The sequence below is a fragment of the Zootoca vivipara genome, chromosome 9, assembly GCF_963506605.1.
Source record: "Zootoca vivipara chromosome 9, rZooViv1.1, whole genome shotgun sequence".
NCBI lineage: Eukaryota > Metazoa > Chordata > Lepidosauria > Squamata > Lacertidae > Zootoca > Zootoca vivipara.
In genome coordinates, this window is record NC_083284.1 from 74,381,956 (window position 1) to 74,409,904 (window position 27,949).

The 27,949-nt window shown below is 43.4% G+C and overlaps 2 protein-coding genes across 2 annotated transcripts in view; one reads left to right on the plus strand and one right to left on the minus strand.

Annotated features, from left to right (window-relative positions):
* Nucleotides 1-2,477, plus strand: part of STX18 (syntaxin 18) — an 82,084-nt gene extending 79,607 nt beyond the window's left edge. Inside the window, exon 11 of the mRNA XM_035112073.2 lies at nt 1,690-2,477. Coding sequence (XP_034967964.1) covers nt 1,690-1,785 — 96 coding nt within the window. The 3' untranslated portion in view covers nt 1,786-2,477. The remainder of the gene's footprint in view (nt 1-1,689) is intronic.
* A 64-nt stretch (nt 2,478-2,541) lies between these two features.
* Nucleotides 2,542-26,442, minus strand: NSG1 (neuronal vesicle trafficking associated 1). The gene is made up of 5 exons (XM_035114029.2): nt 26,190-26,442; nt 25,410-25,564; nt 19,018-19,134; nt 10,421-10,531; nt 2,542-4,688 (listed from the first exon to the last, which is right to left on the minus strand). The coding sequence occupies exons 2-5, from the start codon at nt 25,536-25,538 to the stop codon at nt 4,488-4,490; spliced, it is 558 nt and encodes a 185-aa protein (XP_034969920.2). The 5' UTR covers nt 25,539-25,564; nt 26,190-26,442; the 3' UTR covers nt 2,542-4,487.
* Nucleotides 26,443-27,949: the final 1,507 nt, after the last annotated feature.

Consider the following 27,949-nt stretch of genomic DNA (forward strand, 5'->3'; position numbering starts at 1 on the left):
CCTCCGAAAAGCCACTTTTAAAATGTTCTCAAGGAAAACAAATCTCATCCCTGGGCAAAGTAATGGCATGGTCTGTGGGCTTTGCTTTCTCCGCAACAATAGGAAATAAACACCTGTTTTACATGAAGACTTGAGAAGCTTATGGTTTCAGCAGCTGAGTCTTAAAAAAGGTGTAATGGTGGTAATAGTCTGAGTATACTTAGTACTTACTAGAAAAAGCTATTTCATCCTTTATCTTCAGTTTGTTGAAGCCTTGTGCATAAAACTGAGACAGGTGTTTAATCAAATTTAAGTTTTTCCAGGCTGGTTACTATTTCATTGTTGTTGTTGTTGTTGTTGTTGTTGTTGTTGTTGCTGTTGTTGCTGCTGCTGCTGGTTACTATTTCATTGTTGTTGTTGTTGTTGTTTTTAAGGGTGTCTAAAATAGGAAACTCCAGGTAGATGTAACTTTTCATCAGTGGCCATAGAGGGCCTTTCACCTGTGATGTGACCCAAGATTTGCAGTTTCATCAACCCATGAGCTGGTGCTAATTTGATAGGTGGCCTGCCTACCTTTTATAATATTTTATAGCAGTGATCTACATCAGCCCCCTGCAATTCATTGTGCCATATTCTTAAAAGATGTGATTCATGTGGTCCCGGTCCTGCTTTCAGCTTCCCATAGGCCAGTGTTTCTCAACCTTTTTTGGGCCACGGCACACTTGTTCTATGAAAAAAAATCCTGCGGCACACCAACTCTGTGCCGCCCTATATTTAGTTTAGTTTGGAGGGGAGACGTAAAGCATGCCACTGAAGAAGGGTGGTGTGTCCATTTGCAGAGGCGTTAGTCAGTTTGCAGTTCTTGGGTTTTTTTTTTTTTTAAAGAAAAGCCCACAAGACAGAGAGGCTGTCTTCCGTGGCACCTTAAAGGCTGGAGCCCACTTTGTCTATCTCTTGGCGGTCCTCAGAGAGAGGTAGATTACACACACGGGTGCAAAAAGTGCATGGTGTAAAAGTTGGAGTTTAATGGCAAAAGACTGTTGAGGGGTTCCTTTGCGGGTCTGTTCTGCATTATGTCTTTGGCGGAGCCACTCACCGCCTTCTCCCCGTGCGCGCAGCCCCGGCGGCGGAGTTTCTGCAGCGGAAGGGAACAAACGACGGACCGACCTCCGATCGGTCCCTGTCTGCGTGGGCTGGGGCTTCTTGGTGAGGCTCCCTTTTGAGGCTCCCACATGCGGCTCCGGAGCCGCGGGTTGCCGACCCCTGGGCTAGCTAGAAGAGCACCTCACCTTCTGCAGGACTCCTTGCCGAAGAGGCCGCGCACTCCCGCGCCGACCAAGCCCCGGGCGCCGCCAGCAAGAGGAGCGAGACAAACAGCAGCAGGCCGTGGTGGTGGCTGTTGAGAGCTGCGCTTGCCCCGCCCCCGTCGTGACCCGGCCGGCTTCCTTTCCAGCGGGTCAGCGCCCCTAATGGCGGCCACCAGTCAGGTGACAGGGCAGCAAATCGCCCTTCTCGTCGCCAGCGTCTCGCGGCACACCAGCCAGCGTCCCACGGCACACTACTGTGCCGTGGAACAGCGGTTGAGAAACGCTGCCATAGGCATCCAATTGGTACGGTAATAGTATTCAGGGCTCAAACTGGAAAAGATTTTGCCTTGTCCTGAATTAGACCCTTTTGAGAGAAATAATGATTTATTTATTTTCCCTACAGGCAATCAAGAATAATGCTGGATTTCGTGTGTGGATCCTCTTCTTCCTTGTGATGTGTTCCTTTTCTTTGTTATTCTTGGACTGGTATGGTAGCTAACCCTGGCCTATTCACTATTCATATAGCCCTGACCAAAATCTGCTGAAGCCACCTGGGACTGATACTGGCTGAAGATGTTTTCTATACAAAGCAACACGTATTGTATTTCATGCATCGTCATGGTCGAAATACCTTGACCAGACACTTACATTTCTACACCTCCTGCAACAGGAAGTACTGGTCCAATTGGAAGTTGGGTTTAGTGAAAAGTTCACACAGGGAACTGTTGTAGTGCATCAGTGAACATAGCTTTTTAGCCATTTACCCAATATTTATTTTATTACAGTGGTCTCTTTCTAAATATTTTTGCACACATGGATTGCTGGTGGGAGTTTTGTAGTGCTGCTCAGTGACCAAGCCAGTGGAACTCACTGAAGTTCGCAGCAAGTCCTAGAGTCTAAATGAACTTTATTCCAGAAAGGCAAAATAAATTCCAGATTGCATTGAAAAGGAAAGGTTTGACTGTTTAGAATGTGATTCTTCACAGTTGGTATTTCAATTTACAACAAAACTCCTTTCCATTTCTTTGTTTTTAGATAAATGCACCACTACAGAGAGCAAAGTAATCTGAATTCTTCAATTGTAGACATGTAGAATAATCACCTAAAGGTGAATGTTGCCCATAAGTACAGTGACTGGAATCCTTCCTTTTTGATTGATTTTAAATGCAATAATAAATATATCTATGTCAACATACTGAGCTTGAGACTTTGTTATCCTCCTTTTTCTTTATTTTACACAGAGTGAAAATGTCAAAAGTTACATGTGAATTTACATTCAATAAAGTACCTGACTACTAGGAAATACAAACATGGTATAGTTTAATATGTTTATATGGGACCGAACTTTTCCCCCCCAAAATGCTAAAGGAAGATTTGGCACATAATTTATTGCTTTTATGCATTCCACACAGCAATGATGACATACTAAAAGTTCTTTTACAACATGAAACTATGTTCAGTATGAAAAGTTCTTAATGAAAAAAACTGGCCTTTGCTAAGCGGGCTCGTGATGCTGAAATGTATCAGGAGAAAATCTAACCGGAAGTGGAACCAACCATGTTTGTTCTACTACATATGTGTGTTTTTTTGGAAAGCATGTGTCTAGAAAAATAATGAAACTTTTGACATGTCCACTGGGAAGTAGCACACTCAGAGCATGGACAAAAATTACCAGCTGAGTGCTTTGGTCCAGTGATGGCCAACCCTTCCATCAAGTGTACGCAAGTCAAGGCCCAGGTTTGAGAGAGTATAATTCTGGCGCAGTGCTTTTCAACCAGGGGTACTTGTACCATTGGACATCCTGTCAAGTGCCACTACTTATAAGCATTGCTCTGGCGCCCCTGCAGTGCAGGCTAGCACAAAAGCATAGCACTGGCCACATGGGCAAGAGGCAAAGCCAATCTGAGCCACAGCCTGCCGCGCAACATTTCCGTGGTTTATTCCAGGCGTGCCAAAGGTTGACTGCCCAATGTTTAAGCCGCTTTTTCCAGCTATAAAGTTAATGAAAATATTTATGTAATGTACGTTGAAAGGTTTATAAATAATAAACATGTAATAGTTTAGAAACTTGTCAACACAATAAACGTGCACCTACAATTCTAGGCTTGTCTACTACTCCACCCACCCACCCCACCCAAGTTTATCTCAAGAAGGCAGCATGTCTCCTATTCTCCCTTTCCCCACATGCCATTTCAGATTCGCAATGGGAATAGGGCTATTTTTATGCATTTAATGCATTTTCTCCCTTACACCCAGTTCATTTTAGAGTCCAGTGGAACTGTTTTCCGGGTAAATATGCTTAGGGTTGCAGCCTTAATGTCTAAAGATTAGAAAATGCCCAAACAGTGCTGCTAACACAAAGCATTTTGTAACATATAAAAAGGGAAACATTTTAATGTTGTACAAAAAGAGAAAGTTGTAAGAAAACTGCTCCTCCTGTCGTGTTGCACATATTACATTGTGGGCTAGCTCTACAGTGGCTTTTTTTGTCTGTTCCGTAGGGCTCCCCTACTTATCAGAATATTTTGCTGCCTAACATTTTTGCACATTCACTAAACATCATGATCCACCATTAAAATGTACCTCTCCATAGTGTCTGTTTTGTGTCAGTGCAAGTCCATATACAAGATTCTCTAGCCATAGTGGAAATGCAGTGAAATGTTCACAGCTTTAAGAAAACAACAATTAAGCATGCATTCTTGCAAAGAACTTAATTACTTCTAACATATCTGTTACAGTGAGAAAAAAACAGGCCAACTTTATTTTTTGGTACTCATCTTGGAGTCGCAAACCAATCTAAAATACAGTTATAACTAACCCACATAATTTCTAGTTGTGGCTATGATAATTCAGATTGCAAAACTGGTTTTAAAATGAAACATTAGCACACACAGTAAAATGCACAATTCTCCCCTGTGTCCAAACCCCTGGATGGCTCAATGGAATTCTAAACTGCAAGAATGTACCTAAAGTTGGAATTATTAACAGAGAAACTGGTGTTAAAGCTCTAAAGCATTGCTGATATGCACTTGGCCATTAATGGTCTAAGTTTTCATTTTCTTATTTTTCCTTTTTGCAAAGCAGTTATCGGCAAACCAAAGCAATTGCACCATAAATATGAGTAACCTCTAAATTATCCATAACAATGAGACGTTCGATGAAAGCCCCCTTGATAGCTTCCAATCAACAAGATCAATCATGTTAAGCCGATTTCTCAGCTGCTTCAGTCTCTTGCTCAGAAAGTTTCTCTTCCGAAAGCACCGTCATCCACGGAGATACGGATCGTGTGATTGTTTGTTTGGCCAGGTTGTAGTGGTTTATAACTGTATAAAATTTCCCTCTAGCACTAGAGTCTTGTTCAGAGTAGTAGTTCTCTAATCCAGCCGGAATGCATTGATTGTTCTGAAAGACAAATCATTTCAATGTATTTAAATTACTTCTAGGCTATGTTTCTATTGTTGTTTATAATTTAATTTAATTCATGGTGGGTAGCAAGAATAAAACAGCAGGACAACAAACTTGCCCACCTTAATGTCTGCACCATGAAACTAAAAACACAGTCTTCTAGCCTTGCATATTGTACCCGCCCTTTCCCTGGGTTTTCATACCCAGTTTTCATCCTGTGCAAGTTGAAGGAATACTGACGTTTTCTCCTAAATTCTCACTCAGTCCGCTGTGGGTACACTTTGTCACACAGGAAGACCCTAGCTCAGGGATCAGCAAACTTTTTCAGCAGGGGGGCTGGTCCACTGTCCCTCAGACCTTGTGGGGGCCCAGACTATATTTTGAAGGGGAAAGAATGAATGAATTCCTATGACCCAGAGATGCATTTTAAATAAAAGGGCACATTCTACTAATGTAAAAACACGCTGATTCCTGGACCATCCGCGGGTTGGAATGAGAAGGAGATTGGGTCGGATCCAGCCCCCGGGCCCTAGGTTGCCTACCCCTGCTCTAGATACACCATCCCTCCAAGATATGCACTAGAAGAGTGAAACCATTTTCCCTGATATGTAAACCATAAAAGGACTTCCTGTTTCCTGTAGGTTCTCAGTAGGAGATGGGCACATAGACCGTGATCCAGCACAAACCCTGCCTCAACAGTCATTCAAAATAAAAATTAAACAATGCATGCACACCTTTGATGCAATTTCCCACCCCAGTAGCCCCAAACAACTTTTCAAACTCTCTCCAAATATAAAGGCAGTTTGATAGAAGAGGTGTTGAAGCAAGAGCTGCAAAATCCTGGCTCTGTGCACTCAGCCTTTGCACAGCCACTTATAATCTCACTTCTTTGATTATTCCCCCTCCAACCTTACTCTTCAGTTTCTTACACTTTATCTCTATCAAGATCTAGGCTGACCCTCCTTAGAACCTTCCTGTAATAGACCTCTCCCCTCAACGCCTGTTCTCCATGTGGAGTACCTGATGGTGTGTTTCCTACAGCACTTTAAAGAAATTTTGCCAATCATCTGCTTGAGAGGGAAAGGAGCACAGCCAGGTGGAAGAGACGAAATCTAGGAACATCCTGCCTCAAGCAGCTATTAAGTGGAATTTCGTTTTTGCTTCAAGGTTCAGCTCTTGGACCAAGAAGGGGGGAAAGTGTGCTGGACCAGATGGCACATGGAATTTTCAATTCAGTGGTGGGTGGGTGTCTAAGCTTGCTTAAGTCCAATTTCTGCTCCAAACTGGATCCGGGGGCATGCCCGTGTTCTCAAATGGTGTGGCAAAATACAACTCATTTATGAGTTTTCTCACCTGTCAACATCTCTAAAAAGTGGAGTAGGAGTCAAAAGCCCTGCATTTATTTAAACTTAAATCTATTGTCTGAATAGGGAAAAGTAATCAACTAACATTATTTCATTGGCTGACACCGATTCTGTATTCATTTTCAATTCTCTGAACATTGAGTGGGATATTAGCAAAACACCCTCCACAAGTGCACAGGGCTTCTGTTGCTGTTTTGTTTTAAATTATGTAGCAAGAATATTAGCGCAAGATGGCCTAGAATTGAGAGGGACAGAAATGACCTGTCCTCCCTGCCTCTCATAATTTTGCAAGCCCCTCAGGTTGCCTTGAGTTTTTAACCTGAACTAAACCCCAACCTCTTTGAACGATTCCTTTAGTTTTCTTTTTTTCTTTTTTCTTTTTTTAAATAGACTTTATTAGAAAATTTTAAAAGATGTACATACACCAAAAAAAAAAATTGAAGTAACTTAATAACATAAAATAACTTGGCAACTTAAATACTATAGTATATCAAGTAATATAAATAACATAACTACATATTTAAGCCACCCAACGTAACTTAATCAACATAAGTAAACAAATCAAGGTTGGTCTAAATAAATTAAATCCATCAGACTACAAATAATATACAAGATCAACTTAGGCAAACCTAACATAACATAACATAACATAACATAACATAACATAATATAGCATAGCATAACATAACATAACATAACATAACATAACATAACATAACATAACGAAAAGAAAAAAAAAGAAAAGAAAAGAAAAGGAAAAAAAGGGAAAAAAGGAAATTAGCCCCAGCTTAGATCTTAACACATGGGCCTATCTCCATAGAATCCATTCATTTTAAATTAAAATTGGCTTCCAATCGCCAACATATCGCTTCTCTTGCTATTATTTTCTTCTTTAGTTTGCTTTCCCTCTTGTTAAATCCAACTAAGTTTTTCCTACATGTTTTCTCTATTCCAGACAAATCACTAGCTCTGTTTTGATATTTTCTTTTTTGAAAAACTCTTCTACTTATCTCCATTCTGTTATTATTCTCTGTTTTGGTATATTCCTAATTGCCGCCGTCATTCTTGCTAAGTTCATAAACTCTACTACTTTAATTTGCCACTCTTGGATTGTTGGCATTTCTGTTCCTTTCCATTTCTGAGCTAGTACTAATCTCGCCGCGGCACACGCATATAAGAAAATATTAATTCTATCTTTAGGTATATTTTCTGGGATTAAACTTAATAGAAAATATTCAGGTTTCTTTTCAAACGTAATTTTTATCATTTTCTTCATTTTTTCATATATCTCACTCCAGAATTTATATATTTTCTTACATTCCCACCAACAGTGAAAATACGTACCAGTTTTTTCCTGGCACTTCCAGCATTCTTTTGTTTCTGTCTTATAGATTTTAGCTAGCCTTTCTGGCGTCAGGTGCCATCTATATACGAGCTTCATCATATTTTCTTTGATTCCTGAACACGCTGTAAATCTCATTGTCGATCTCCACAATTTATCCCATTGCACTTTATAGATTGGTCTTCCTACATCCTGAGCCCATTTTATCATTACAGATTTTATCTCCTCATCTTTTAATTCCCACTCTAATAAAAATTTATACATCTTAGACAGTGGTTTAGCCGTATTATCAATCAAAATTTCCTGTAATTTAGATTTGCCCTCATTGAATCCTATTTCTTTATGTTTTTTAAATAAGCTTTGTATTTGTAAATAATGTAGCCAGCTTGTACAATGATGCTTAATCTCTTCATATGGCTTTAATATAAGTTGATCCCCTTCTTTTACTGTCAATTCCTGGTAGGTTGGCCATTTTCTATTTTTACCTCGGCCACTCATCGTTGTCATTTCTAATGGTGACGCCCACCAGGGCGTCTTTGCTTCTAATAGGTTTTTATATTCCTCCCAGATTTTAAATACCGATTTTTTAATTATATGATCTATAAAACTTTTATCTTTTCCTTTGTTTTCTTGCAATAGGTACGCGTGCCATCCTTTATTATTCCTAAACCCTTCCAATTCCAAGAGTTCACAATTTTCTAGTACTATCCATTCCCTCATCCAGCAAAAACATGCGGAGGCATAGTATAGTCTGAGATCCGGGACCCCCCAGCCACCTCTCTCCTTGCTGTCTGTTAATAATTTATATTGTATTCTCGCTTTTTTCCCTAGCCAGATGAATTTGCTTAAGTCTTTTCTCCACGAATCAAAAATTTCTTTCTTTCCTATGATAGGTAACATTTGAAACAAAAACAGGATCTTCGGCAACACTGACATTTTGATCACTGCTATCCTTCCTGATAGGGACAAATTTAATTCTTTCCAACGGTCCAAATCTTTTTTTAATCTCCCTCCATACTCTAAGATAATTGTTCTCATACAAGTTTATATTATTGGGGGTAACAACAATTCCTAAATATCTAATTTTATTAACTATTTCCCAATTTGTAATCTTCTCCAAATCCATTATTTCTTTCTTCCCTATATTTTTGACTATCATCTTGGTCTTTCCCATATTGACTCTAAAGCCTGACACTTCCCCATATTTTTGCAATTTCTCCTTTAAATTAATTATCGAATCCAATGGTTCTTCCAACATTAAGATCACATCGTCAGCAAAGGCTTTAATTTTATAAATATTCTTCCCCAATGTTATCCCCTTGATGTTTTTGTCTCCTTGGATGTCTTTTAACAGAAATTCAATTGACAAAATGAATAACAAAGGAGATAAAGGGCATCCCTGACGGGTACCCTTTTGGATTTCAAATTATTCCATTATTTCTCCATTTAATATCAATCTTGCCTTCTGTTCGCTATAAATTGCGTTTATCCCCTCTATAAATTTGCCCCCTATTCCAATTTTCCCCAATGATTTTTTCATAAATTCCCATGTCAAATTATCGAAGGCTTTTTCGGCATCCAAGAAGATAAAAGCTGCTTTTTTGCTAGGCATCCAATCTAAATATTCAATTAAATCTAGGAAAATTCTCATATTATTTGACATTTTTCTCCCTGGTAAAAAGCCTTGTTGGTCATGCCCAATGATCCTGTTTAGTATCTTTTTTAATCTTCCGGCTAGGATATCACTAAAGATTTTATAGTCGGCATTAAGTAGAGAGATCGGCCTGAAGGATCCCACCTGGTCGTTCTCTCCCTCCTTCTTTGGTATTAATGTTATAAATGTTTCTCGCCATGATTTTGGAAACACTCCCTTTTCTAAAATTTCGTTCACTAACAATTGGTACACACCACCTATCTCCTCCCAAAACAATTTATAATGCCGGCTTGATAGACCATCTGTTCCGGGTGACTTACCCAATTTCAATCTATTAACAGCCTCATACATTTCTTGCCTTGATATCGGTTTGTTTAATAACTCCTTTTCTTCTTCATTAATTTGACCTATATCACATTTGGTAAAATAATTTCCCAATTTTTCTCCATCAATATTCTCTTTTTTATACAGATTTTTATAGAATTTGACAAAACATTTCTGTATATCCTCTCTATTATTCAACCTTTTCCCTTTATCTACTATACTTGTAATCATTCTTTCACTCTGCCTCTTACGTATCTGCCATGCTAGAAGCCTTCCTGCTTTCCCCCCATGTTCGAATGTCTTCTGTTTCATCCATTTTATTTTGTTCTCAATTTCGTGGCTCGTCAATGTGGATAATTTATTTTGTAGGAGTCTAATCTGCATTACCAAATTCCTATCGTCTGGTTTTTTAGCTAACTCCTTTTCCTTCTCCTCCATTTCTCTCCTAACATCTCCCATATTTTTCTCTCTCTCTCTTTTAACCCTATTTTTTTGTTGAAGATATATGCCCCGAATAAAGGCTTTGCTTGCATCCCATGTTGTTGTCAAATCTATTTCTTCCGAAATATTATTTTTAAAGAATTCTTTCAACAAACCTTTAACCTTTTCAACAAATACTTCATCATTTAAGATTCTCTCATCCAATCGCCATCTTCTAATCAATCTGTTATATTCTCTTATTCTCACCATAACCGGGTTGTGGTCCGTTATAGATTTTGCTAGTATTTCACATTTTACTACCTTAGACATTAATTTAGATGACACCCAGATCATGTCAATCCTTGACACCGACTTCTTAGCCCCAGAATAATATGTAAATTTCTCTTCTTCGGGATTTCTTACTCTCCATCCATCCTTTAATTCATAATTACTTATTATATTGAAAAAAACGTCCGGTAATTTACCTCTATTTTTCCCTTTTCCTTTTGTTCTATCCAATTGTGTTAGTTTTCATTATTGGTTATGCCCCTAAAACAATACAAATGATCAATAAATCGGAATCACTGTGACCTGTTGTTGCTGGTTTTAGAAAACTATGCATTACCTTGAAAATGAAGCCTTCTGGACAGGTATGGTCATATTTGTAAACCTTGTAGACTACCAGAAATACAACACACGTCAGGAATGCAAGGGCAAAGAGGACCAAAACAGTTACCTGCAAACAGACAATATATTAACAACATATTCAGTGAGGCAGTTTTCTGTTAATTGCACACTGTTCACCCCCCAAAAAAACCACTCCAGAAAATGATGGAAAGTTCTGAAACCTACCAGAGCTCCAATTCATGCCGCGAAATAATAATAATAATAATAATAATAATAATAATAATAATAATAATAATAATAATAATATATTATTTATACCCCGCCCATCTGGCTGGGTTTCCCCAGCCACTCTGGGCGGCTTCCAACAGAAAAATGAAATAAAATAATCAATTAAACATTAAAAGCCTCCCTGAACAGGGCTGCCTTCAGATGTCGTCTAAAAATCTGGTAGCTGTTTTTCTCTTTGACATCTGATGGGAGGGCGTTCCACAGGGCAGGCGCCACCACCGAGAAGGCCCTCTGCCTGGTTCCCTGCAACTTGGCTTCTCGCAACGAGGGAACGGCCAGAAGGCCCTCGGTACTGGACCTCAGTGTCCGGGCAGAACGATGGGGGTGGAGACGCTCCTTCAGGTATACTGGACCGAGGCCATTTAGGGCTTTAAAGGTAAGCACCAACACTTTGAACTGTGCTCGGAAACGTACTGGGAGCCAATGTAGAGCTTTCAAGACCGGTGTTATGTGGTCTCGGCAGCTGCTCCCAGTCACCAGTCTAGCTGCTGCATTCTGGATTAGTTGTAGTTTCCGGGTCACCTTCAAAGGTAGAGCCCCATGTAAAGCGCATTGCAGTAGTCCAAGCGGGAGATAACTAGAGCATGTACCACTCTGGCGAGACAGCGAAAGAGCAGGTATATACAGTGCACCTAAATTAACGTCACATATGAGTCCATTCATGCTGTTGCCCAATTCCTGTAATTCTTCCCCCACAAAAGAAAGGGTGAAGATTCTGTAAATTTGTCTCTGTGCACCAACACCACACATTTCTTTAGATCAGAGACAGCAAACCCGTTCATCCCTGACCATTGGCCATTCTTGCTATGGCTGATGGGAGTTGGGGGTCCCAACAGCATCTGAGGAGCCACAGGTTCCCCATCCTTACAGGCTTGTGCCTCTTTTTCCACCTCATAAATTAGAGCAGGGGCTTGGTGTGTCAACTGAACTTATAAAAACAACAGCATCTACTTCAAGGCAGATTTTATTAAGTCAATTCTAGCAGCACAAGGGAGCGTCTTTCCTCTTTGCTAACCAAGAGTCAAATGATATGTATTATGGCTATACAGTCTGCTTCTTAAGCCTATTTTTAGCCTTGCTCACTGCAATTGTTCCGGGTAAAATGTTTCACACCAAACCTTGAATGCCAGTACCTGTGCAAAGGCTGCTCTTTGTGTTTCTGGCTTCATTCAACCCCCAATGAAAAACCAACTTCAGTTAAAAGTACTTCTTCCCTATTCTTCTAAAGATGGAAAGCTCTACTTTACCCTTCAGCAGAGAGTTTTCTCCTGATAGGCAGGTTTTTTACTGCCTACAGTGGTACCTTGGTTTAAGAACAGCCCTGTTTACAAACTATTTGGTTTACGAACACCGCAAAACCGGAAGTAGTGTCCCAGTTTGCAAAACTTTACCTTGGTCTAAGAATGGAAGCCGAACGATGGAAGGGCACCAGCGGGAGGCCTCATTAGGGAAAGGGCACCTCGATTTAAGAACAGTTTCGGTTTAAGAAGGACTTCCGGAATGGATTAAGTTCGTAAACTGAGGTACCACTGTATTTAAATAGTTAAGCCTTGCTGGAAGAAGGGTGTCTTCCACATGTCATCTGCTCCCCAACAACACAGAAACAGAATCCCTTATGGCCCTAAGTCTATACACCACACAGTGACCGCCATGCTAATAGAACTGAAATTGCTCATTTTATTGACAGGTCATCTGTGTTCCATTTGCCTTGATTTGCCCTAGAGAGGATTATCCAAGATGTGACTTATCTTTGCTTCTGGTGATAAGGGCTCTAACTTTGTTTTTGATCACTCTCATAAGAAAATGTCATGAACATATGGAGTGTCCTTTCAGATTCAGGCTCAGTCCTGTCTATATTCCACTGAGAGCCGGGAGATGTGAAGCGATGAGCAGTGATCTCCATTTGTCCATCAGAAGTTCAACCACACAAGCAGTCACTCTGCCAAAAATATCCCCTCCTTCTTTTGGTCATCTGAATTATTGCATTGGGAGGATGAAGATTTACACTTGGCTAGTTAGAGATGCCAGAAATCGACTGTGTTACTGTACTGAGGGTTCCTAGCCTACTCTTCGAACTGCCATTGCCATAGGAAACCGCAAGAGCAACAGTATTCTAACCATTGAAATTGGACAGAACACCCAGAACTGCATAGACAGATAAAATTCCCAGAGATGCTTGACTAGAAAAGAGTGATGTCTTTTAATTAAGGTTAAAGTAAATGTATTTTAAGGGACGTGGGTGGCACTGTGGGTTAAAACACAGATCAGAAGGTCTGCGGTTCGTATCCCCGCGACGGGGTGATCTCCCGATGCTCGGTCCCTGCTCCTGCTAACCTAGTAGTTCGAAAGCACGAAGTGCAAGTAGAAAAATAGGTACCACTCTGGCGGGAAGGTAAATGGCATTTCCGTGCGCTGCTCTGGTTTGCCAGAAGCGGCTTAAGTCATGCTGGCCACATGACCAGGAAGCTATACGCCGGCTCCCTCGGCCAGTAAAGAGAGATGAGTGCCGCAACCCTAGAGTTGTCCACGACTCGACCTTTAAATGTATTTTAATTTTTGAAGAACTCCCAAAAGGCATGGGAGCCTTTCCCCTTAAATTCATTCCTCCAGTAACTCATGGGCAGGGCAATGTGCTTCCTTCCTGCTACACGTAGGAGGACAGTGGAGTTCTGAGATGAACACCATTTGCCCAGTCCTCTTGGTTCTTCCATTATTGGAGTGGCTTGGAACCTCAGAAAGCAATGGGCGCTCTGCTGCAGTAGCATATGAACCAGGTTGTGGACTGCTTGCTTGTCTCTTGAAGGCCTTGCTAACAGATACCTCTCTGGATGCTTTCTGCCTCTGGGACCCTCACGCAAAGATCTTCATACAAGGATGCAGAAGTCGCTGTGTTCTGTGTGGTGGGAGTCCTAAATCAGACACACTAATGGACTGGATGGAGAGCATTAAACTGAAGCTCAGATTGTGTTGCGGGGGGGGTCACAAAAAAAACCCAGAACAACATGCAGGGGTAGGAGAGAGGAGATCAAAATACTCAGGGAGTTCCCCCCACCCCCCCACAGGAAGCAATCATGAATGAGAATTGGCCACCTTAAAAATGCTACAAGCAGTGTAACTGAAACTTACAGATTGTTGTGATTTGAAAGCTTTAGAATGAAAGAGTATACATATAATTGGATAAAGTGCGGATTTCCTCTCCTCCCTTTTCCTTTTCAGCATCAAGATAAATCCTGCAATTCTCTAGTGGTGCAAAATCCTACAGCAAACTCTCTCCAATGCATCCGTTACTTAGCAGCCAAAGCCAACAATCAAATACCATGAAGGTAATCCCAGTGTGATAACCATAAAATAAGGTATGTATTCTGGTAAAACTTCACAGTCTTGAACAGAACAAATGAATACAAACAAGAAATGAACTTCAAGTTCACTAGAGAATATGTCACAACTGAGAAAATAATACTACATTACAGTGTAAAGACACAAAAGCTATCAACTAATAATATCCGTAAATATCAGTCCGATTCCAAAAGTGTTCAAAAGGGTCGTTTTATATAGAGCCGGAATGCCAAGTCGATTCAATAAAAGGACCCAGTTGACAGGGTCCTGTTTTGATATGGACGTCTTTGTCAGCTAATTTATGAGGTCGTGTTGACTTGTGAAATAAAATTCTATGTTTTTCAAATAACGTGTCTGAGTTTGTGGAGATCAGTGTGTATAGAAATATTTAGATACAGATATTCTTGGTGTACCCAGGTGGCGCTGTGGTTAAACCACTGAGCCTAGGGCTTGCTGATCAGAAGGTCGGCGGTTCGAATCCCTGTGACGGGGTGAGCTCCCGTTGCTCGGTCCCAGCTCCTGCCAACCTAGCAGTTCGAAAGCACGTCAAAATGCAAGTAGATAAATAGGAACCGCTACAGCGGGAAGGTAAACGGCGTTTCCATGTGCTGCTCTGGTTTGCCAGAAGCGGCTTTGTCATGCTGGCCACATGACCTGGAAGCTATACGCCGGCTCCCTCGGCCAATAACGCGAGATTAGCGCCGCAACCTCAGAGTCGGTCACGACTGGACCTAATGGTCAGGGGTCCCTTTACCTTTACCTTTTTATTCTTGGTGTAAAAAAACCATTCTTTTCGGTGTATTTTCTTCTACCTGCATGAAATAGCTGTATTCACTTTTACATGCAGAAACATCCTGATTTGCTTTTAATGAAAGTTGTTGGTAGATTATATTTCACAATGCAACTTTGAAGTCTTCATCTACAAAGCACTATGCTGCATTTTGTACAAGTTTTAGGAATGTTACACACACGCAAAATGATCTAGAAACTACTAGAACTCAATTCTTAATTGGACCCAGGACATTGGTTAAATTGAGGTGTCACAGTAAACTCTCATTTGAGCTTCCAAGCATGCAAGAGCCAAACCGTGGCTTGGCTTGCTGAGTATATAGCCTTGCTTTTTATAGTGTCATGTAATCATAGAATTGTAGAGTTGGAAGGGACTCCAAGAGTCATCTAATCCAACCCCCTGCAATGCAGGAATCTCAACTAAAGCATCCAGGACAGATGGCTACATCAGCTCACTTGTCTCCTCCCATAATTATTATTATTTATTAAATTTGTATACCGCTGTATACCTGTAGGTCTCAGGGTGGTTACAGCATAAAATCACAAATAATACATAATAAAAACACACCCAGAAACCCCCCCCTTTCCCAAACTGCTCTGAATTAGTGAGAAATACTGTGTGTGATGCCTATATTTATCTCCCTTTGGGTCAAAAGTAGCTGGCCAAGCCATTTCGGGTTGGAAGACTCACCTGAAGGCAAAGTGAACCCCTTAATCATTACTGCTGTTCCAGGCCGATTCCTTCTCACCCCAAAAACTGCATTTTAGTTTAACAACAACAACAACAACAACAACCTGCTTAGAGATCACCCATCTCACAGAGTTTCATCTAGTTTGGCACAAATGCAGGTAGGCTAATCTTAAAATTGTTCTCATAGGACACGAGTCCCCAGCTTTTTTTTGGACTAGTGGACACATTTGGAGTGTTGACAAAGAGCCGTGGATGTAGGGGCATTGGGGGCAGGGAGCACCATAATTCACAAAATGGCTGCTATGGCCGGTCATAGAAAACAAGGTCAAAAGCCAAGTCACTTGCCCCAGAAACTGAGTGCAAGGCAGAGGTCAGGTCTGGGTCCCATTGTTTCCTCTAGTGGACGGACCAGGACACATTAGTGATACAGTGATATGTATGGCACTCTACAGAAGCACTGATGTTAAACAAGCCTCAGTGCCATGCACATTCATTGGCACATTCATTTTTGACCAGCTACAACTCGGAACCCAGACAAAAAACAATCCGTCTTAATTATGGTTTACTGACACTTCAATAAATTATAGTTAAGATTAACTGCTGTGTTTGAGTTGGGGTGACACAGCAAGCTGAAGTTAATCAAAATGGAAGCGAAAGATTCCTATCTCCTCCTTGAAGCTTAGTTCATTTTCTAGTCCAATGATAACCTGACAAACGGGATAATAATAAAACTGAAGTTTTCTACCAGTTGAAAACTCCCACAATGCAGCATGTCATCATTACCACCAGCTTCAGCTATTTCTTTGGGAAGAAACTCTTAAGAAATGACCTTGCCTCAAACCTTTTGCCAGTTGGTTAGAACGTGGTGCTGATAACACCAAAGTCAAAGGTTCAATCCCCACAGGAGACAGCTGCATATTCCTGCATTGCAGGGGGTTAGACTGGATGATCCTTGGGGTCCCTTCAAGCTCTACAGTTCTATGATTCTCTAGCTATACATGGTTGCTTTCACCACCAATCTTAGCTGTTTTTTTGTAACTGCCTTCCTCAGGCCTTTTGCTTTCTGAATGGAGTTGCACAAATTTTATAGGCATTGACTGGGTATCAGATATGAATTGTGTCACAACACAATGCTATCCATTATGTGTATCCTTTTAGAATCATAGAATCATAGAGTTGGAAGAGACCACAAGGGCCATCCAGTCCAACCCCCTGCCAAGCAGGAAACACCATCAAAGCATTCTTGACATATGGCTGTCAAGCCTCTGCTTAAAGACCTCCAAAGAAGGAGACTCCACCACACTCCTTGGTAGCAAATTCCACTGCCGAACAGCTCTTACTGTCAGGAAGTTCTTCCTAATGTTTAGGTGGACTCTTCTTTCTTGTAGTTTGAATCCATTGCTCCATGTCCGCTTCTCTGGAGCAGCAGAAAACAACCTTTCACCCTCCTCTATATGACATCCTTTTATATATTTGAACATGGCTATCATATCACCCCTTAACCTTCTCTTCTCCAGGCTAAACATACCCAGCTCCCTAAGCCGTTCCTCATAAGGCATCGTTTCCAGGCCTTTGACCATTTTGGTTGCCCTCCAAAATGTTTTAGTGTTACAATTTTGTTTTGCTTCCTTCCTGCCAAGAAGCTCACCTGTCTATCTGGTATCTTTGTTTTTGGTTCAGTAATCTGAACTGTGAGGCTAATTTCTCTCTCTCTCTCTCTCTCTCTCTCTCTTTTGATCCTCTAAATTCCAAACACTTGCCAATGACTCAATACTTTTAAATCATATTTATCCTTTAGCAGCTGTCTAAGCCAGTGACAATTGGGTTAGCAAAGCTACACCTTCTTCCTAAAACAGCCACACTATTCCAGGAACTTTTAATGGGTTTTCGATGTTCTGTCCCATGTTGGTTTATGCTCCTCTGTTATGCAAAGTCCAAAAAAAATGTAGTACAAAAATTGTAGGCACCAGCAAGGCCAAGTCTTCTCATCCATTACATCCAGTAGGAGAGATTTCACATCACTGATACAGAATAAGGGTTGCCTCAAGATGCATGCCAAGGATAGCGACATTCAGAAACAGCCCTAATCTACCCTCACCTTCCAACAAAAGCTAATCTTTTGTTTCTCTGCTCACCAAGGACATCCAATCTTTAAAAGCAAAAGCAAATTGACTTTGGACTACCCTTTCAATCACCCCTCCAAGAATTTCCAGCCCACATAATTTTTTACTAGCCCACCTGCCAAACATAGTTATATCAGTGCCTTGCAACAGACTGATAGTCTCAGACACAAAGAATCGGCTCCCCTCCAAATTAAAAAAAGCTTCACTGCTTGGTAACCTGGACAGGATTCATCCTTTGCTGCTGATCTGGTGGCCTGTGGTACTTGCAAGTTTACAGCATTAGAGAACATCATTTTTCATGCACCATCAAATGGATGATAAAAACCAGCAAATTCATGAGTTCAAACATCAAATTTCTGAGACAGTCTACTGACCAGTGCAGACCCTAAGAACAAAGGAATAAGGAGGAGGGACATTTAAGAAAATTAAAGTTAACATGGAAATGAAGGAGCAGAGGTTCAGGGAGCGATCCTTTTATGCTAAATAAGTAACAACCTCTAGATAAACAGGCATAATCCAACAGGGAATTATCCTGCACATCCAATATTTAAACACACAGTTCCCATTAATTTAAATGAGGCACATGCAAGAAACCATCCTGTTAGTCTGAGCCCTAAGATTTTGCATACAGGTCTGGAGGGCTTTCTTAGAGCAATCTCAGTCAAATAAATAAATAATCTTTAATAATATTTAATTTCATTTATGAATCACTTCTCATGAGGCTTCCCAAGCACAATTTACAATGAAATAAAAATCACAGAACAACTGCATATATAAAGCAGCTAAAACTCTAGCATATGTAAGCACAATTAACATTTTTCTTTCAAAAACAGCAACATTTCTATGAATCTATTCAAATTTATCCGATACCAGATGGGATAAAAGTCTCCACCTGGAAGGCTTGCTGAAAGAGGAATGTCTTCAAGAGGCACCAAAAAGGCAATATTCTGGCAAAGGTTCCACTATGATTCTTCCACCAAAGAACTAAAGATTTTAATTCCTCACTTCAAACTTCTCCCATTTTGCAACAATAGCAGTGGCAGAGCTTCATCCTTTGGCACCGGGGGTGGAGAGCAGGCGGGGGCAGGGCTGGTGCCCGTAGGGGCGTGGCACACGTTCTGGGGGCGGGAACTGTCACCTGCGGGGGCGGGGCACCCAGCGTGGGCAGGGTGGGGCAGCTATGATGGCGCCCTTGGGATTCCACTGCCCAGGGCGGAGCGCTCCCATCGCCCCTCCCTTCCTACGCCCCTGACAATAGTTGTGGGTTGAGTGAGTGAGTGAGTGAGTGAGATGATAGGTTCTAAATACAATAGAATAAGTCAAGCATCTGTTTCTTGATGCCAGAAATAAAGTTATGATATGACTTACCTTAAACCGTTCTGAGACACCTTCAGTGATACTGACTGTGAACTCAGCTATTTTAGGAGTATGGAATTTTCCTTTCTTGCGGTCAGGTTCATATTCTGTTTTTGTCTTGACCACCACCTTTGCAAGGAACATCAACAGGAGACCAATTACCAGCCAAACTCTCAAACATATAACAATGCAGCCACCTGTCCCTTTGTGCATGACTTGCTCATTAAATCTAGTTTGCAGAGACGGCGAGTGCCACAAAACAAACCTGATGAATCCAGGTCTGCAGCTCATCTGCTCACATGTCAGAGGCATCGGGGGGGGGGGGGGGGAGCTGTTCAAACCGTCATTCAACTCATTACATGCAATTCCGTCCTCAGTGACATGAACATTATGAGCATAATCTACCAGAACGTTCTCCTGTGAAATAGTTCCTGTTTGTGGGGTTTGCTTGTGCAGGAAATGTATCCATGAGCGGTGATGATATTTATATGCCAGCTTTCTCTCAACGACCCTCAAAGTATTAAAAAGAGTAACTTGCTAAAAACAAGAGCCAACAAAAAGCAAATCACAATAGCCAAACACAGCAGAAATTTAAATTAATTCAAAGGCTTCCTTTAAAAGCCAGGTTTGGGTTACTGTACTTCCTAACAGCCAGGTTGTGAAATATCATGGCATTTATTTGGAACATCTGCAAGGCCTCATTTGCTGAATGAAGATGTTTATGGGAAAAGGTCACCCTTAATGTTCTTGATGTCTCAGACAGTTTAGGGCTAGGGTTGCCAGTCTCAGTAGAGGACAGGACCTCTGTGCCTTTAATTTCCCTGCTCTCTTTTGAGTCTGGAAACCTTAAAGAGAAACCAGCAGACCCTTTGCTTGGAAATTAAACAAAGGGCCTGCTGGTTTCTCTTTAAGGTTTCCAGACTCAAAAGAGAGCAGGGCAATTAAAGGCACAGAAGTCCTGTCCTCTATTGAGTCTGGCAACCCTGTTTAGGGACTGTAACACAAGGATCTCCCCACCACTTTTTAAGCAGCTGCATAACATGTGCTCTCTTCTGCCATTGTACCGGGAAATTATGAATGCAGGTTATTTCTGGAAGCAGATGCGTAACAACCACCTCATTTCCTGTTATGCTGCTTTTTTATCACTAATTTGACACCAAGTCTTGCCCTTACTTTGGTGTGATATTAGGCCATCATTCAGGTCTCTAAGTTGGGTATTGCCATGTAAAAGGAAGCTTGTGTTTTACCCCCCCCCCCCCCGTGTATAAACACCCTTAGGCTGCAACTCTAAACATCCTTACTCTGTTTTCAATGGGGCTTGCACCATACTTCTGAGCAGACATCTCCACTATACATTGAAAACAAACCCCAGCAATTCCAGTGGTGTTCACTTTCATCTCAATGTGTTTAAGGTTATGAATCTTCCTTAAACACTGGGTGGCTTAAATTGGGCGTGGCCAACATGGCACATGTGCCCACAGCAGCATTTCATGGCACCCACAGGTTTCCTTCCCCAGCATCCCCCCCAAAAAAAATCATGCTTGAAAGAAGCATTCTGTTGTAGCCAATATACGTAATAGCCTGTGAGACTTGAGGGGTTCTCCAGATGTGCAAATGTGCCCCGAAAGGTTGGCGAGCCCTGACTTATCAGGGTCTATGAAGAGCTACTGTGCATCGTGACTAAGAGGTTAAGCTATAAATTGGGCAGCTCAATAGCAACGACCCACCTTTTGTTAAGCCTTTTCTTAAAGGTTCCTTGAAATAATGGGTTGCACACAGTGCCGTTCTTTGGTGAGCAAAACATCCACGGCAGGCCTTCGTCTTTCTCCCCTCACCTCTGCAGCCCCCTGCGTGCCTCAAAATGTGCTCTGGAGGGTTGGGGAACCCAGTGGAGGGACCGCAAGGGAGAAGGGAAAATCCTGTGACACAAGCAGAAGTCTGCTCATGCAACACTGGGCTCCAACCACTTGATAGGAAATGCTATATAAACACCAAGTGTACTACAGTATTACGGTATTGCCCTTTCCAAACTCACTGCATCGGGCAGAATTCGATGATCCGATACCATATCAGAGAAGGACATAGGGTGGCATGCAACCAAGTTTTACTCAACTGTTAGGTCCATTAATTTCAATAGTAAAACTTCAAAATGCCTCATGAATGAGGAAACCTGTTGCTACACCATGGTCTTTTCCTAGGTAAAATTTCCCTATAAAATTAAACATTGAAAAGCCTCCTTTTAAAAAATCACATCACTAGCAAACAGCACTATATAATGCAGAGGTGAGCAACCTTTTCTTCAGTCAAGGACTAAGCTCTAGAGTCTAGACTCTAGAGGCTGGAAGCAAAGGTGGGAGTGGCTACCTGCCATTTCTCTCTCTCTCTCCCTTGATGGCGTTTCTTTCCCTCTCCTGTTTCTCTTTCTCACCCCCCCTTTCTCTCTCTCTCTCTCTCAAGAATTCATGCTGAAGCCATGTTCCTACCTCTGCAATAGTGTGTTAATGGAATTGCATGAGGGACATCTTTTAAAAAGGGGCAGTTGCTAGGCCCCTCTTGAAGAAATTCTTCCCAATTCCTGTTAATGTTTTTAAATAGCAACCAGTGGCAAACCTTCCTTTTTTGGCCAAGATGCTCAAGCTATTCAGTGCCTTTTGCAGGCAACCTGGTGGCTGTTCATCTACTGGCATTCCTGGATAACACAGGTTTTCTGATTTCAATTTTGACCTGGTTTTGGACAGAAATGGCTTTTTAACCATTGGCCACTGCTCAATTTCAGGAATTGAAGAAGTTGCCTTAAGTGGACTCTGATCACTGATACATCTAGCTCAGGGCTATTGGCTACCTGGTTATTTGTGCAATGTTTCCAGAGAAGTAGAATGACTCCAACGATTTACTGAACAATCAATGTGATCTGTTTGCAGGGAGGTTGCATGACGTTGCATGAAGCAACTGTGAACCCACATTTTCCTCATCGCAAAAAGTCTGATTTTGGGAGGAAACAGGTTTGCCAGGAAAGAATACAGATCAACTTCAGTTGTGCCACCTGGATTTGTATATGACTGAATCCCACCTGAAAGCCGTGACTGCCTTGAAGTGCCCCAAAATGAGATATAGACTTGCCAAAAGTCTCTAATTAACAAGGGGCAGGCAGGCAGGCATACTTGCTTTCAGCCTCTGATTAAGCCAGGCATTCCCAAACTTCGGCCCTCCAGATGTTTTGGACTACAATTCCCATCATCCCCGACCACTGGTCCTGTTAGCTAGGGATCATGGGAGTTGTAGGCCAAAACATCTGGAGGGCCGCAGTTTGGGGATGCCTGGATTAAGCCCTTAACTGTGGAAACAGTTAAATGGTTGGAGGGAATTAAAGGGTTATCTGGAGGACCACAGGTTCAGCATCTGCCATCTAGAAGGAATTACTGTAGGTACAAGTAGATGCACATGCAAAAAGGGAGTCGCAATACACAGTATCCCAGCAGAAGTGTGACCCCCAGCTTCTTCCTGCATTCAGAATGCAGTTGACACAATTGCCAACTGAATGCTGGAAGTCTATTGTACTAGCCTATTGTCTTGCTCCACCCATTCCATACCTCAAGCTGACTAACTGCCTTTATTCTATTTTTCAAAACACACACACAGACACACACACACACACATGCTATGTACATTCATTAAACTGAATGTCCTTTTTTGCACTAGTTGCTTATTTAAAAACCACCTAAGCAAAACCATATAAAAATCCTGGCCCAGAGATGGGCGTGGCCTTGTGATATCTCAGGGAGCCAGCCAAGATTGGGTTTCCCCAAGCTTTGGAATGAGTGGAAATTGCACGCCTGAGAACTAAGCCAACTGCAAAGGTAAATGTGTTATGAGCCAGTATTCCAGGTTTTGTTTTTAAATAGTAAGCAAGCTGGGAGAGGCCATTTTCATAAGGACCACAACACACAAGGAGGGGAAGTGTTCATTCTTCCCCCATCACAACTCTGACCAAAAATCCCCCATTAGCTTTAGGAAGAAACCTCTTGCTCCTGCCAGTGCTAATAGACAACTGAGTGCCATGTGTAGTTTGACCCCGATCATTATCAATGTGCTTCCACAAGGGGTTCCCCACTCAAGCTATCTATGTCTGCCTGCACATACGCTTGGGATACACATGCTCCCAGCATCGCTACTTGGCTACCATAAGGCACAGGAGGCAACATCCATGTCCGCAGCTACTTTTAACAAAAAAAAATGGTTCTTGGGGTAGCTGCAAGTGGCAAAATGGCTGTTTTGGAAAAGGGAGAGACATAGCAGTGGGGGCTGAGGGACAGGACACAGCGGCATCCCTCGTGTTACCATGAGACCAAAGCAAGTCACACAATTTCTGCTGAAGCTGTAGCCTTCTCAGTGTGCAGCTTTCAGCGGGGTATGTGTGTGTGTGTCATCTTACTGGGCAGAAGTACTGGCTGACGAATTCCTGCACTGCTGCCCTACGGGCCACATGGTAGAGAAGGAATTTTCAAGAATGGCCTGGATTCAGTGGTCGAAGGCCCATTTTCAACTCAGCTGTAGGGACTAGTCTATGCAATTAAAGGAAGGATTGTGACTGGGGATACCCAGCCAGATGGGCGGGGTATAAATAATAAATTATTATTATTGTGAAGCCTATGGTTTAAACACTTCTTTTGTGGATGGAAATAATGCCAGAGGGAGCTGGCACCAACAGTCCTTGTTTATTATATGGACAAGTAAAGTAGGGGTGGTAATCACTGACTTTTACTCCTAACAGACCTAGAGAAATTAACTTAGTCAAGTTTATTAATTTCAACGGGTCTACTCTGATTAAGAGCAATATGAGGGTGAAAAATCAGCCTGGAACCCAGTTTCCAGGTGTACTTGATGCCCAACTGCCAGTTACATTATTTGGCAGTTTCTGGTGAAGAAAGAAGGGGAACACTTATCAAAAGCCAAAAAGAGTAGCCAAAAGCCTTTACTAGCTAGCCCAACTCAACGACGTTTTCCAGGGGGCATGTGCTGGGGTACAATATCCTCCTATCCCAATATATGCTCCTATCCCACATATAACCTTGTCATATTCTTTATTGGAGAACAAAATGACATAGGAGCAACAACTGAAGAGGTGGGCTGGGTGCAAAGAGGGTATCTGATGGGCAAGAAGCCACACCCAGGGATGTGAACAAAAGCATGTGGAGCAGCTGCAACAAAGCCTTTGTGTGTTCTATGTTGCAACAACCACAGCTCTCAGATCTGCTATTCACGGCTTCCAGGACCCTAAGTATATCTACAAATTCCTTTTCCAAGCACTGCTAGCAATTTATCTTGACAAGCTAGTTAAAAAGGGCCAGTACCTGTTCTGGGTTGTCTCTAAAGGATATTTTTATTTAAATTTGTATATATCACCCTACAAATATGTTTGCAGGGTAGTTCACATAGGACTTCTATTTTTTTAAAAAAAAGACAACCTATCATAAATAATATGGAATACAATAGTAAGAATAATTGTACAATAATAAAAGGACAAAAGCAGCAGTTAAAACAACTGAAATTTAGAAGCCAGGGGGAATAAGAAAGAATTTGCCTGGCACCAAAGAAATATAACTACTTCAGCACCAGACACCTGGGGAGGGAATTCTACAAATCCAGTGCCACCAAACTTATCTGAGGTTAGTCCAGTATAATTGTCTGGGTTCCCACCCCACAGTCCTAGGAACTATAATTTTGTGTGGGTGCTAAGGATTCTCTGCTATGGTTTTTTCCCTGGGAAGAGGCAATAACCATGAAACCGGGTCAAATCTGTAGCATAAGCTATGAATCCCTTTCTGTCCCTAGAAAATGTATCACTTCATGATGTTGGTAATGTACTGCTATTGAAACCATGCACGACAATCAAGTTTTACATGTCCTTTATAGGCACAAGCATTTCTTGTGAAAGGCACCTTCCTATCAGTCCCAGGCAAGAGGTGTAGAAGACCCTTATGGGATTGTTCTCTGCTTTAAGTCGTCTAGGGAAATCTATTGGAGAAGATCTGAGAGTATTTTTGTTCAAAAATATTTCTTAAGCTGCACTGCATACCCTGGAAAGAAGAGGACAACCTCATTATTCAGAATAAACTTGTTATTCAAACACATAGGGATGAGGTTGGCAGCAGCTTACTGGGTAAACAATGGGGGATTTGGAGATTCAAATGCTGTAAAATGGAGTAAAAAGACACAGGGATATTATATGATTAAAACAGATGTACTAGACATATGATACTGCGATTTAAAAGGTTCACAGGAAGTAGCAATAGAACCAGGGTTTCACAGTGTTGCTTTGCAAGCCTCTGTGACAGACATTCTTTTGTTGTTTGCCTGAGATCTGGGTGTGATTGTCAGGGGTGGAAACCAAAAACCGACTGTACCTTATCAGGAGGTGGGAACTGTAGTTGATTGACATCCAGGGGTGTGATCAAGGGGATGGTGTCAAATCCATCCTCCAAGAGGGGCTGCTTTGTGCTCTTCTCGCTAAAATTATTTCCCAGCTTCACCATTTTCTTTTCCTGGACGAAAGGGAGTCCTGGAAAATGCACACGTGTGGAAGCGCAAAGGACGGGTCACAAGAGAGAACACTCTGCACCAAAAAAATGGCCAGCCTCCCTCCCGATACGAGACCACTTGCCACCTCGGGGGCACTACCAACGCCACTTTCCTAACATGTCATCCATGGAGGGCTTGGGTGGGGGGAGAGTGCGCTACTCGATCCCTTCGCGGAGATCCCTTCCTTCCCCGCAATTCGGTGCGCAGCGAGAGAGCCGCTTGCGCGCAGCCTGCTCTGCAAGTTCTAAGGGTGAGAAGGAGGCAGTCTCTGGGGGCGAGACCCTTTTCGCCCCTCTCGGTGCCCCCCAAGCCCTGGCTTCCCTTTCTTCTCTTCCTCCCTCCGCCTCCATCACGATGCCCCTCCTTGGGTCCCTGCATCCCTCTCTCCCTGCATCCCTGCATCCTTTCTCCCCCGCGCATCTTCCTCTCCATTCACCCGCCTTCCCCTTTGTCCTCTCTTCCCTTCTTCTCCGAGACACAAGGACTGCGAAGAGGTGCTCGCGGCTTCCCACCCCCACGGGGGCCATGCCATGCTATGCTTTCGTCCCCACCCCACCCCCGGCTGCAGCCCCTCCTCGCCCAAAGAGCGCAGCTCTGCGCCTTACCTAGCCTCCTGCTTTTGCGGATGTTCCCTCGGCTCGTGGCTCCCCAAAGCCAAGCACGGCTCGCCGCCTGGCCTCCTTTCCTCGAGCTCTGGCAGCAATGGCGGAGCCGCACGTCGGGTCTGATCGTCGCTCGCGAACGGCTGGTGGGGAGCAAAGGGAGCGCGCAGCCGAGGGAGCGGCGCCGGGTTAATGGGCGAGCGGCGAGTGGCTCCTTCCTCCAACAGCAGCAGCGCCTCCGGCGTGACGCAGCCCGCGCGTCGCCTCCTCCCTCCCCCCCCCGGAGCCCCAGAAGCGCGAAAGAGCCCCCGGGCGACCCACGCCCCGTGCGCTCGGGCTGCGGCAGAGGGAGGGAGCGGGCGGGCAGACGCGCGGTGCGCCGGAGCGCGGGGAGGGCGCACGGCGGCAAGGGCGGGCGCCTCGGCGGACACGAGTGGCCCTGGCGAGCGGGGGGCTCCGTCGGACGGTGGCTTTTGCAGGGTGTGGGGTGGGCAGAGCAGAGAGAAGCTTTGGCGAGGCAACTGCGCAGCGAGCGAGCGAGGCCGGCGGCCGGCGCGTGTGTTCCGCGGGAAGCTCCCGGGGCAGGTGGCGAGGTGGGCGGGGGTCTCCCGGAGCGCGTGCGCCTCTGCTGGCGGCGCCCTTCCGCACGATCCGCAGTATTGCTCGCGGCGCGCAGTGTTTTTTTATATATATATCTCACTCGGGTTTATTTATCTCACCCGGCCGGAGTGGGTTGGGGTGCGGGGCTTATTACTGCGAAAACGTCCCCTGGAAATCCCCCACCCTGTTAAAAAGGAGAGGACCCCAAGGCTCCACCAGGAGAAAACAAGCGCAGCGGCAGCCAAACAAAGGGAAGCGGGAAGCCGTCTGCGAAGCAGTAGGGGATGTGGGTGGCCGACCCTCCCGACCCCCGCCCAGGCTCCAGCGACCGCCCCGGAGCGTCTCTTCCGCAGCCAGGAGCTGCTCGGATGCCTCGTTCCACCTCCGCCGGCCGGCTGCGCCTGCGAGCATCGTGCTGCTTGCAGCCTGGAGCGGCGAGGGCAGTGGCTGCGTGGCCACCCCGAGACATTGAGTGCAGAGAAGGGGAGCGATTTGCCTGCTGCATCCCCAAAGTGGGGCAAAGCCCCACACGCGGCTGATGGGGCACTTTGCCTCTTCTTCCTCCACTTCAGATAACTTGGGCCGTTGTCCTTTTAATGTCACCAAGGGGGCCGGGGAGTCCGCTGCGGACCAGCTTGCATGTTAAGTTAGCTGCTAGTTTTAGAACTGGCAACAGGGCACCATAAGACTAGGAAGAGCCCTCAGAATCCTTGAATCTGAGAGTTGGAAGGGACTCCAAGGGTCATGTAGTCCAACCCCTGCAATGCAGGAATCACAACTCAAGCATCCATAACAGATGGGCATACAACATCTGCCTAAAAACCTCCAAGGAAGGAGGACTCACCAACTCGGGAGAGAGTGGTTCCACCATCAAACAGCTCCTGCCACCAGAAAGTTCTTCAGGGTTGGAATCACCTTGAATCCATTGGTTCAGGCTCTATCCTCCGATGCAGCAGGAGAAAACAAGCTTGCTGACCCTCTTCCATGTGACAGCCCTTGAGGTAATGTATTTGAAGATGGCTCTCTTATCTCCTCTCAGTCTCCTCTTTTTCCAGGCTAAACGTACCCAGCTCCTTCAAGTGCTCCTCGTAAGCCTTGGTTTCCAGACCTTGATCCTCTTGGTTGCCCTCCTCTGCACATGTTCCAGCTTGTCAACATCCTCC